Source organism: Pezoporus wallicus, unplaced genomic scaffold, assembly GCF_028554395.1.
Source record: "Pezoporus wallicus isolate ANWC-B61680 ecotype Strahan unplaced genomic scaffold, APGP_CSIRO_Pwel_v1 contig_3017, whole genome shotgun sequence".
Classification (NCBI taxonomy): Eukaryota; Metazoa; Chordata; class Aves; order Psittaciformes; family Psittacidae; genus Pezoporus; species Pezoporus wallicus.
This window is the reverse complement of record NW_026638957.1, coordinates 1,582,431-1,595,296: the sequence shown is the minus strand read 5'-3', so window position 1 is coordinate 1,595,296 and position 12,866 is coordinate 1,582,431. Positions and strand designations below refer to the sequence as shown.

The 12,866-nt window shown below is 40.6% G+C and overlaps 1 protein-coding gene across 3 annotated transcripts in view; it reads left to right on the top strand.

Moving 5' to 3' along the window:
- The window catches only part of EML5 (EMAP like 5), a 101,517-nt gene extending 95,068 nt beyond the window's left edge, over positions 1-6,449 (top strand). For 2 of the 3 annotated variants that reach the window (XM_057413361.1, XM_057413359.1), the window contains 5 exons: positions 999-1,161; positions 2,027-2,130; positions 3,312-3,465; positions 4,953-5,053; positions 5,367-6,447. In XM_057413361.1, the coding sequence (XP_057269344.1) occupies positions 999-1,161; positions 2,027-2,130; positions 3,312-3,465; positions 4,953-5,053; positions 5,367-5,403 (559 nt within the window). In that variant the 3' untranslated portion in view covers positions 5,404-6,447. Of the gene's footprint in view, positions 1-998; positions 1,162-2,026; positions 2,131-3,311; positions 3,466-4,952; positions 5,054-5,366 lie in introns of all 3 variants that reach the window. The other variant, XM_057413360.1, reaches the window with a different exon arrangement.
- The last annotated feature ends 6,417 nt before the right edge of the window (positions 6,450-12,866 follow it).

The following is a 12,866-nucleotide window of genomic DNA, read 5'->3' as shown; positions in this document are numbered from 1 at the left end:
TCTGATAGCAAGAATAAAAAGGAAGGAGGAGGTACATGAAGACATGAGAATACAATCACTCAAAACCTGGGCCATACCATAGGGGGTTCAGGTGATATTGTCAAGAATTAGTTAAAATGAAGAGTGAATGAGAAATTAAATGGACAATAGGAAGAGACTGTCCTAATCAAGGGGCATATGAGAAGGTGTGAAAAGGAGCAGGTTGAGATGATGTGTAAAATGAGATCAGAAGTTTACAGATTCAGACTGGATTGTGAGAGACACTGGAAATGCCTGTATGTCAGTTTGCTCTTTGTTGTGTTTTGTTAGAAAGGAGTTAGAAGTAAAATTTTGCTTCCATTTCCTGAGAGGAGAACAAGACGATTCCTTCTGTGAGATAAATTGGTTGTGATCAGCTGAGAGATTCTGGAGGGTAAAGAAGGATTTGTGGGAGAAATATGAGCAAACAAGGACCTTGCTGCAAGGAGGCAGGAGAGCCCTGTTAGCAGTTAGGGGGTTGCTGGAATCAGAAACCTGTCCCAGTGTATATCTCAGAGATAATGATAATAAAGATATTTCCTTAGTAACACAAAAGGGGCTGTGAGGAATTTTTTCAGTTCAGGAAGCTGCTGAGTTTCAAGACTAGAAAGAAAAACTGGAAGGAGGAAACCACTGTGCAGAAATGCATTGGGCAGATGAAAGGTTTGATTTCATACATTTTTGTTCAGTATGTTTCATCTAGAAGGTCTGGCTTTTCTTCATTTACAGCAATTAATTTTTCTGGTTTTTAGCCTTATAAGTATGGCATTAGAGAATCAGGTGTCAAGGCATGTCACTAAGTTAGACCATGGAAATGGTAATGAGATCAGATAATGAACACAGTTACTCAGAAGTGTTCCCATTTCCCTTATATGTGACAACTGTACCAAAGTTATTGCCACATTCTGTTGCATGTATGTTCACTGAAAAAAAATTATTTCAGAAACTGTTTTGCTTAGCAGACTCTTTTGTGTCTTCAGGTTTAGCCCAGATTCTCGTTACTTGGCAGTTGGTTCCAGTGAGAACGCAGTGGATTTTTATGATCTGACTTTGGGTCCCACACTGAATCGAGTCAGCTATTGCAAAGATATCCCAAGTTTTGTGATCCAGATGGATTTCTCTGCAGATAGCTCCTATCTCCAGGTATCAGTCATTAATTTTTCAAATTACTGAATGTAAAACATACTCATGAGGGAGATTCTTCAAGTATTCTCCTTTGACAACTGCTAGATTTTGTAATAAAATGTTCAGTAGGTTACTGTCCCTGGGCTGTTTGTGATAAATGAGTGATAAAAGTAGTTATCCTAGATATAAAATACAAAGAATAAGCACAGAAATGAGAAACGGATTTCAAAATCCGTGTCTCCCAGCCCTTTTACCTCTGTGATGCTGATGGGCTGTCTTAAACAAATTAGTAGTCTGTTATTCTGTAAGCCCCAGGGACATGGGAATTTTTTATATTCCTGACCAAAATGCTAGCATTACACACTGTTTTGGTGCTAGCCTTGGCAGAGCAGCACCAGAATCATGGTGTTACAATTCCCAGCCACAGGGCTTAAGACATTTCTTAAAAACAAAATAAAATAGACATGTATTTTGTTCATATCTGGGAGGAGGAATAAGCTTCTTTTACAATAAAATCAACAAAGAAATATCTTTCTGTCAGTTTTAAAGATAGGAGTTTATTTTGCCTTTCTTATTTACATACACACATACTAGTGCACACAGTATCTGTATATATAGAATTCATGTGCAGACTGTGAGATGTTTCAATTATTTTTTATCAATTGATTATTTTAAAATTCAAGATTTCGTACACTTTCTCACTGTTGCTTTAGGCTTGTACAGAGTTATGAGCATTTTCAGTTCATTAAGGAAGCTTATTAATAGCTAAGTTACAGAGTAAAAGATAACGATCAAGAAAATGCTTTTTAAAGCTCTTTAGATTTATATTTTCACCTTCTAAAAAAAGTTTGTGTATTCTAAATTGTCTGTCATCAACTCAAAGGTCTCTACTGGGTCTTACAAAAGGCAAGTCTATGAAGTGCCTTCAGGAAAACAGCTTGTGGACCAGGCTGTGATTGACAGAATAACATGGGCGACTTGGACAAGGTAAATGATTCACACATTTGTACCTGTTAAAACACTTGTAACTTCCAGGAGAAGCACCTACTGTTTAAAAGCATATTTCGTTCCTTCATTGTGCCAGATAATTTCTTTTAATGCACCCATCTGCTCTGGCATCAGATCAGTTAAGTACAGTACAGCAAAAGATAGTACAGAACATGAATTTGACTGGTGAGCACATCCGGTAACAACTGATCTCTTCAACATATGCCTTTCTGTTTGCTGTTTATCTCTGGCTTGCTTTGCTATATCTCTAGCAGCCTCAGTAGTTTTTCATGGCACTGCACAAATACTTGGAATTTTTGCTTCAAAATGGCAACATAGGGATAAGAGTACAAGTAATATTAAATATATCAAAACATGAAAAGAAAATGGAAGACTGTGATGATTCGGGTTATATTTACAGTATTACACTAATAGTATCTGTGTATTAAAGTTGTTATTAACATTTGCATATCAAAAGATATACAAAAGTACTTTTAAATACCTTAAAGTTGTTATAGTTCCTTAAACAGACTTAGAAATCGCCGTATCTTACTTTTATTTCAGTCTGAGGTAAATCATTCCTTATCAATGTGGTGTACTGTGCTCTGATTCAGGAGGAAAGAGTTGCAGAAGAATTCCCAAATCATTCACCTTCTAACCAATGATAAAGTGCTTCTTTTCTGTGCATTCCTGGAAGTATTCACATACGTTGTAAGCAGAGCTGAATGAGAAAGCAACTTTTCACAACAGTTGGTGAAAGAAACTTTCTATAAATGTCTGTTTTGGAATCTTAAGATAATTATGTTTTCTGGTTTGAACAGTTCTCTCTGCCTCTGATTATAACGAAGAAGGATGATTTTTAATTTTCCTTCATTCAATTTTTTGGCAAATACCTCACTGGATAATACAAGTACCATTGATTTCACCTCTGCTTCTTAGTGTCGTTATGGGCCACTTTATTTTGGGAAGTATATTACTGAATCGTTTTCAGAAGTAATTATGGAGTGATACAAAAATTAATTACAGAGTGAAGCCTGTCTGAGATGTGAATGTGTAAGAATAAAATGTAAAAAGTGCAATTCTATAGAATCAGTTACAACATGAGAGCTGCTCACTGTTTCCTTACTCTATTCTTTTTGCTGTAGTTTTCAGAAGAAGAATCTGTTATTCTTCTGTTGCAGTGTTCTAGGGGATGAAGTAATCGGAATCTGGTCAAGGCATGCTGAAAAAGCTGATGTGAACTGTGCCTGTGTCTCTCACTCGGGAATCAATCTTGTAACAGGCGATGATTTTGGCATGGTCAAACTCTTTGACTTCCCATGTCCTGAGAAATTTGTAAGAACTTGTTTTTCAATTATTACAAATACTGTTGATATTATGGTCTTGTGCTGTTTTTCTAGAAGACCTGTGATGGAAATACTTCCTTCTCTAAATTTGTAGCTTTTTAATGCACCTGTGTAACTTCATCTCTGTAGTCTCACAAGTATGCTTCGTCTCTTAAGTTTTTGCTATTTTGTGCAGTAGCTCTTGCTATAAGCTATAAGCTCTTGTAGGTGTTAATCATAGAATAGTTAGGGTTGGAAAGGACCATTCAGTTCCAATCTCCCTGCCCTGGGCAGGGACACCTCTCACTAGACTATGTCACCCAAGGGTCTGTCCAGCGTGGCCTTAAACACCGCCAGGAATGGAGCATTCACAACTTCCCTGGGCAACCCATTCCAGTGCCTCACCACCCTCACAGTAAAGAACTTCCTTATACCTAGCCTAAACTTCCCGTTTATGTTTTAACCTGTTACCCGTTGTCCTACCACTACAGTCCCTAATGAAGAGTCCCTCCCCAGCATTCCTATAAGCTCCCTTTGTATGGGAAGTGCTCCAGTCCCCTGATCATCCTCATGGCCCTCCTCTGGACTTGTTCCAACGGTTCCATGTCCTTTTTATTGAGGACACCAGAACTGCACACAATACTCCAGGTGAGGTCTCACAAGAGCAGAGTAGAGGGGCAGGATCACCTCCTTCGACCTGCTGGTCATGCTCCTTTTGATGCAGCCCAGGATACGGTTGGCTTTCTGGGCTGCGAGCGCACACTGAAGCCGGTTCATGTTCATTCTCTCATCAACCAACACCCCCAAGTCCTTCTCTGCAGGGCTGCTCTGAATCTCTTCTCTGCCCAACCTGTAGCTGTGCCTGGGATTGCTCCGACCCAGGTGTAGGACCTTGCACTTGCCATGGTTAAACTTCGTAAGGTTGTCATCAGCCCACCTCACAAGGCAGCCTGCATTAGCATAGTGCCTTCACAATAAAAATCTCAGAGCCCTTAGCTTTATTTATCCACAGTCTCCATTTGACAGAAGGAAGGAAGACAGCTGGTAATTTTAGTCCCATCTGTGTATTTCCGTGGATGAAGAGTTTACAGATTTTTCACTAACGCTAGCACTGATCAGTTTTAGGATTTGAGACTGCACAGTGTAAAGTCCTTACACACTTAGGATCAAAATAATTTTTTCAGTGTTAAGAATTTGTGCACAGTATTTAGAGTTTGTACAAGATACATTTCTTGTGACAAGCTATATTTCATTTTGCTGTGTTAGCTTGAGCATTGTTCCCAATTTGCAGGTGCTGTCTCACTTAGTGACATTTCAACTGTGCTGCAGCACAGTAATGGTTCTCCTTCAGGAGATCTTTCATGTTTGAAAACCTATATAACATTCTGAATGATGTGCAATAAAAAGGTAGATAAAAACATGCATGCCTTGTTTGGCTGAGAAGGACATGAAGTATTTAGGCCCTCATTTTGTTGTTGTGTTGTGTCTTTTTTCCAGGCAAAACACAAACGATTTTTAGGTCACTCTGCCCACTTAACCAATATTCGATTCACAAGTGGAGATAGATACGTGGTCAGTGCTGGAGGGGATGACTGCAGGTATGTATCCTTCCTGTTAGTACACAGCAGTGGACATGGACAGTCCAGAACAGTATAAAGTTCAAGTTCAGGGCATTCATCTTTTTGTCTGTGTGCTTGCTTTTCTGTTTGCATATGAAGAAATGGGTATTTGAAGCACAATAAATAGCCCAGATGTTAATATGAACAAGTTAAGATTTAACAAAAGAAAATATGCTTAAATATGTACTCAGAACATTATAGAGGTTAATTTTTTCTTTTGACTCTTAGCCATTTCTTTTGCCAATATTGTGGTATTTTATATCTCATATTTAATATCTCTTTGGGAACACAGCTTGTTTGTTTGGAAATGTGTGCATATGCCTCATTGAGAGAGACATGGAGACTTGCAAAGAGGACACTGAATGAAGTACCAGGCATGAAAAACCCAGGATTGTGATGTGACATTCTGCTGTGCCCTGCATGAGTAAGAAATGGTGCTGATCCAAGACAGAGAGCTATCTATCTCTGAAAGACAAGTGTCTAGAGTTTGTCAAAAGGATGGACCGTAACAAATATGCTGAGGCTGTTAGATTTGCTTCAGTGTTGGATAATCTGGGTTTGTATTTCACTCACTGCCAGATGCTGAAAATGAAATACGTGGATAAAAGGAAACAGTGAATTGTTAATCAATGTACAGTTTCACAGTGAGATCCTGGGGTTTTAATCAAGAGATGTGATTCCTGACCTAGTGCTGTACATTGATCCATTTTCAGCATGAATGTTTCTCCTTTAAGTCTTGGGGTCTGAATATCATTGAAAAAAGAGTATTCCATATTTTATTACAGAAAGAAACCATTTATTAACTCTTAAATATATAGTATTTTATTAAATGTTTAATTATTATAATAGAAATTATATTTCTAGACTGGTCAAAAGGAAACATCATCTGGTGAAGCAGAAAATAATAGAGCTGATTCCTTAGGACTTTAATGTTTCTGTATTTAGAGGCCTGGGTCACAGTCATGTCTGGTGAAAACTGTTGGATATGCATGATCTTCATGGCTAATTTAGTGTTTTTGTTGCACTTAAACATTAAATTAGTTCTGTGAGCAAAAATAGATTTGCTCACTTTGCGAGTGCCTTGCCCACAACCTAAAAGTCTAACTCCAGTTTTTGCCTTGTGAATAAAAGTATTCTCAGTGGAAGAGAGATTATTGCTGTGTTACTTGGCTGTTAGCCACTGTGCTGGAAATGTGGATGAGGCTGAGGATTTTATAGCTCATAGATAAAGCTTGGGATGCCACCAGTTGCAAAAATAGAATTTCATAGCAATATGAATTGATTTTATTTTCTCAGCATCATGGGGGGGGGGGAATTCAGAGAAAATATAAACTTTCCAAACATTGTATTTTGTACATTTGAACTTTTTAACGAAGTTAGGACTAGCTGGGAGATGTCTCAGATGTCTCTCCTGATGTAAAAAGTGTCGGTCATATGCTTCTTTAAATGGACCTGCTGTCACCTCTAGTGTAAGTGCATTTATGCTATCCTGCAACATAACTGAGCCTCTTAGTTGAGAAAAAGATTTCAGTGATAATGAAAACCTGAACAAAGCTGTGTTTTGGGTACAGGTCAGGAAGATCTCAGCTGTCTGTCTAAATCATGTCATAGAGATGTACTACAGGCTGAACCTTTTTTTTCAATCAGTGCAGTTCATGTTCATGCAGTGTGGAAGGGAACAGAAGTCACTAATTCTCAGCACTACTCTCATCATGATTTTCTGCTGTGAACATAAAGCTTTTTCTCTGTGTAAGCCAGCAGTGCTTTAACAATGGCATTTATGTAGGTCAGTCAGTAGGCTTTGATGTTACCGACCCCTTGCATTCTCCAATGCCAGATAAAAGTAAAAAAGAAATAAACTTCATCTCTTCTTGTAAGCATCTTGTGTGCATGGTGGTTATACAGGGAATGGGAGCGCTTGCGTGTGGAAGGAAGGGGGAGAAAAGTTAATGAGCCAGCCTTCTGGGCTCTCCTAGGTCTAAAAATAATTTTTGTGTTCTATTTGAAGCTAGTTACCCAATGGTCTTCAATAGTATATTCTATATATCAAGCTATAACAAATACTTACTTTAAAGAAGTGAAGAGCTAATCAATTATCAGGTTTCTTTGCATGATGGTTCTTAGCACATTCTTTCCAGTCATGCAGCTGCATGAGCTACAGGAGCAAAACCTGTGGATTTGGTCAGGAGTGTACAGGGAGATCTTGCTGGTTATGTTTTTGACTTTAGCAGAATTGCATTTGGGAATTGAGATTAGACCTGATATATCTTGTAACCTTGCTGCCTGCCCAGCTGTTTCATGTGGAAAGTACTATCTAGCACTTAAATCTTACCTGTGACAGAGAAATCAGTTGCAGTAGGCTATTTGGTAGCTGTGATTCTATCCCTTATTACACACATCTCTGCAGGACTTCTTATCTCGCAGTAAGATTTGTCCTGCCTCTTTTAAGGTTGCCTTTCATTGGTTCAAGTTGGATGGCTATTGAGAGCTCCCTCCCTCATGGTCTTACTTACTCAGACTGCAAGATCAAAGGCCAAATTTTTCTGCCTCTTTTTGATTTTTTTTTTTTTCCCTCAAAATCCTAAACTCAGTGTCTCCCAGCCTCATGATCTTCCATAGGCCTTTACCCCACGAAAGACATATGTGGACTGTCAAGGGGTTTGTTCCTCTGTGCCTGTCACTGGTAATGTCCTCTTCTCCCTCCCTCTCCACCTTTCACTAATGCTGTGCCCCTGCACCTATAATGTGTCCATTGGTTCTTGTGCCCTGAGGAATCTCAAATGCCACTGCCCCAGCGGTGAAATACCTGTGGACAGCTGATGGGTGACTTGTCTCAGTGCAAGGCTGATAGCTGCAGTGCTGGAGCCTGAGCCTGCAGATCTGCTTGCTTCTCCACTCCCTTCCAGACCTCACCGCTGTGGTGAAGGGGTGGGGATGGGGACTGGAATGGCTGGAAGCTGAGGAGCTATTTAACAGCAAAACTACCAGCCTTGTTCCTCCTGTTGTAGCTGATATGGGTACCTGGTGTTTTTTCCCTGGCAAACTGCTGGTAGTTTGCCAAGTAAAATGGGGTCAGCAGCTGGGAATGGTCATGTACTTTGAGAGGAGGGAGTACAGCCTCAGTTGCAGCCTTCTTTCTGGGGACAATTTGGAGCATATTCTGAAGGACAAGTGGCATTCCCTGCTGAACAGCTGGCTGTGCACGTGGTTAAAGGTGGCAGCTTTGTGGGCTTTTTGGTCTTCGTCTGTGATGATGCTTGTTACTGTGCCTCCTTTGCTGTTTACATTAAATGCTACTGTAGTAACCTGCTAATTGTTGCCATCCCTGCATGAAGTGCACGTATTCAGGAACAGACTGTCTGCTGTGGTGGGCCATAGGAACTCCTGTCAGAGGATGACATAACCTGGTAGGCTAAGTCAGGGGAGAAGCTGGGATGTGGAGGGACTAGTGACAGCCTTTCCTTCAGAGCATCAGAGAGAAGAACTGCGGGCAGGAGGGCTTGCTCTGAAGCTGGAGAAAGCCTTTTCTGTGATAATACAGCACAAAGGAAGGGGAGGCAAAAGCTCTTTGTGTGATTTAACCACTTATGGATGACTTTGTTCTCTAGCTTAATTGTCTTCCTGACATCTGTGGGATCTTTAGTCAGCAGTCTTTTTTGTGTAAAAGAAATAAACTAGAGAACCGATACAATAAAAGCAAAATGACATCTCACTTACAGAAATAAATTTCCCTTGAAAGCTACTGAAGTATGCTTAGGAAAAAGAGAATGAGAGACAGAAAATCCAGTTCCTAGGAGCAAACAAAAGTTACAAATAAGCACACTGAGAACTGAAAGTTGTTCTAAGTGCAGGAACTGAGGAGCACCATTGAGATTAGGTCAGGGAGAACAAATTGGCCAAATATATTCAATCATTTAGACTTGAAATCTTAGGGGTTTTTTTATCATTAAGGAGGCAGCCATTGCATATTCTGACTTTCTGATTATGACAGGGAGGCAAGAGATGATGTGAAACTAAGGATAAAGAAAGCATTTCAGAAAGTTTTAAGGTTACTTTATCACAGTTTGACAGCTGAAGGCAGGCATGCATTCAGAGTAACTTCTGACTTTGCTCAGTATCAGGGTTTCAATATTAGCAAGATTCATTTCAGCATAACTCTGAACTTCGGACAAGTCCAGTTGATGCTGACCTGGACTCTTAGTATCAGAAAGCAGACACATTGCAGTTATCTCCTGAATCTGGAAATTAGATCAAAAAAAAGGACTTCAGTACCAAGAGCAGGGCTTGGGTAGCATTCAGGAATGACTTAGTTTAAAACCATGATCCACTCCTCATGGCTGCTGCCTACACTCCGCTGTTGGTCTTGCAGGCTTGCCAAGGCAAATGGTGCCCTTTTTCAGCCACCCCTGTGTTCATCTGTGCAGCACCTACCCTGCTCCCTCTGGGTTGCACCCTGCAGTGCTCAGATCTCCCCTTGCACATGGATTTCACTCCAGACCTGTGCATCGGAGTCCCTTACTGAACTTGCGGTGCGAGGTGCAGCAGCGTCCCAAGCTAAGGGTTTTGGTTTCAAATGCTATGCTTGCATGGGCAAGGTGATGGTTCCCTATTTCAATATTAGCGTCACATATGTGACAGGCCTTAATCTGCAAAGATTCTTCTTTTTTTTGTTCTTAAATTCTATTAGCATAAGCTATAGACAGATGTTTACTTGTCAGTGTTTTGGACAAAACCAGCCTGTAGACTCTACAGAAAGGAAAGATTGCAAGTCATAGATCAGTTGCCACATCAGTGATTTTATCATCATTGGCTGTATTGCACTTGCGTACTCTTTTGTTCTCGTGGTTTTCTTATGCTTCCTTGCAACCTGCTGTGTTTTCCTAAAGTTCATAGCACTGTTTGATTTTTTGGATCATGTGAGCAAGCTGTGAGCTTGCCAAAGCCTGCTGGGCACTCTTCATACCAGTCAATGCAGTGTGTTTTCTTTGGTTGTCTCCAGCTTCTGCTCTTCAATTAACGTTGACTTCAGACTTAAACTGCATTATTTAATTTGAGAACAGAAAGAATAGTTTTAGGTGTATAATAAAAGCCACAATAGGTTTCCTTGCCAAAATCATTCATAAGTAACTAAGAAGTAGTAGGTGGCTTGCTGGGGGGTTTTCTTCCATCTGCTTGGTGCTAGAACAGGTAACAACTCACCATCCCCTTCTCAGATTATCAACAGCCACCAGTCATCACCTTGATATGTTTTTTTTTGTTAACTGTTAAACGAGAGATCCAACCAGTTCACTTGTTCTTTGGGAAAAGAGAGAAAAAAAAAAAAGGAAAAGAAAGAAGGCATGGGATGTGTGCTTTTCCCTCCTCATGTAAAACCAAACAACAGTGTAAGGTCTGAGCACAGTGACAAGAGGCAATTTCCATAATTTCTACTCATTTTTGAAATTGTGGAACATAGGATGAAGCAAATGGTAACAGGAAACCAGTGACTATAAACCTGGAAGAAAGGAGAAAGAAATGAAAACAGAGGAAATCAGATGAAGGCAGGCTCACAAACAAGAAAAGGCAGTACCAAAGAGCTGCCCCAGTGGAACTGGGCATGGAGTCCCACGGCTGGAGAGTGGTGCTGTGCTCATGGAGAGGCTGGTTTTGGGAAGGTGCATCTGCTCCTTTTCATTGCTGTTTCCACTCCCATTCCTGTGGGACAGCTATTTAGTGCTCAAGTGCAGCAGTTAACATGGGTTAACTTCTGCTGCAGCATGTGCTTGTTGGTAGCAAAGAAAATACTGTAAAGGCAGAAATGCCATGTAGTGCTGAGAGCTCTGGCAAGAGTTTAATCTCATCTTTTCCACATAAACCAAACACGGGTGGTGTTACGTGGCTTTTTCTGATTTATCCTTATTTTAGCTTCCTGGGCTTGAATGTCTTCTTTAAACAAAAAAGCATTAAACCAAACAAATACTATACTTTGGAAACCTCCTCATGAACAAGTGGTATGGGTTCCTGCCTCTTTCATTCCTTTGCTGTCTAAACATTGTTCACCCATTCTGGACTGCTGTTCACAGCATTCAAGATGGGAGGCACCAAAGCCACGGCCTGAGCTCATGATGTGCTGGAGACAGGTGCCTGAAAGGGCAGTTTGAATCTCACAGGAGATGAACTTTCCTTCGGTGGTTCCTATACCTTAGGTATAGTAGATCAGGGAGGGTGTACGTGATGTGGGCCTAAAAATACATGTGAGTAAAAATGAATTCGTAAAGTTCTTAATTTGATGCTGTAATAAACCATTACAAAATAAGGATGTAATTGGCTTAATGTGAACTTTATGTAAAAAAAAATCCAAATTCATTGCAGGTGCTGCTTAGCTGCTTACAGCTGAGCTGGTCTTTCACCTCTAGCAACTCGTAAGCAACACCAAATCTGTGCACAGAGTGAGACTGATGGCTCCCTGCCTGCTGAGGACAGCTCAGCCTGGGCTGTGAGAGGCACAGTGTTCCATCACTCCATGTGTTTGGATTTCTCTTCCAAAAGCCAAATTATAAGTAAGCTTCCAGAGTTTCTGTTGCTTTGTGTGGGAAAACTTCAAGACCCTACAAAGTGATTTTGCCCTTAGTAGTAGTACGCATCTTGCTCAGTTTGGGCACAGATGTCATGTGAGAGCTTATTTAAAAACAAAACTGACAACCTCAAACTTGTTTTGGTTTATAAAACTATCCCCAGAATTAGTCATGAACAGTGTGTCTGATTCACACCTTTCTGTATTCTTAAAAGCGAGCTCGTTGTACCCACTTAACTATTCAGTAGGCCCACCAAAGCAGGTGTTCTAAACTGGAGCACTGAGGTCAGTTGTGCTATACCAGCTCTTAGTGAGAGGAATTCTCTGTGGGGCCGAGGCAGGAGGTGAGTGCTTAAGGAAGTAACCACAGGTGATTGAAGTGAGTATCCTGGTGGTGGGTGCTGCAGGCGGGAGGTAGTAGAGGTGGGTGCTCAGTGTCAGTCCTGCAGGGTGACAACCATTTGAGGACAACAAAACCATAAAGGTTTTCATATAACATCCTCCCATTCCTCATCCAGTTACTCACTCAGTAGCTTTCCCATTGCTCTCCTTTATCTTTTTTCTCCCCTTTCCATAGCAGCCCTTAACCCAACCCCCCCCAGCCCCCAAATAAATAACGGGGTGGCTGTGAGAGCTCAGCCAGGTCGACCATAGCACAGCTCTTACCACAGTGGAGCTAGTACAAAGTGTTTTGTTGCTGTTAAGTGAGTCACAAATTCCAACACCAGTCCCACCTGGGCTGTGCTCTGTGGGAATTTAGTAACCAGACTTGATAAAGAAACTCCAAGCATGGAAACAGGCACAGATTGCATGGGAAAAAAAGAAGGGTGTTCTGCTGTTGTGAAAGGTTGGTGCTGGTAGGTAGGCCTTCCACATTTCTGGTCTGGTTTTCCTTTCCATGATGCTATTCATCGTTGCATTGTGGTTTTAGGTGCAAAATAGCTTTATTTCTTTTTAAAGCCTATCTGGTAATTCTAAGCTCTGTTTATGCTTTTTAGTTCATTTACAGGTATACAGCACATTATAGTAAGTAATAGGAAAGCTGTATTACTAATTTTATAAGTTAATGCAATTTTAATGTAAAATTTCACTTAAGCATACATTCGGGACCACAGCGATCACTTCAAGTAACAAAACAATTGAAGTAAATGCATTAGACCCATTCTCTTTGAAAGCACGTGCACTTTAGCTTTGTGGCTTGGCTTATTCACTTTTGGGTTTAGCACAGCAACAGCAGCA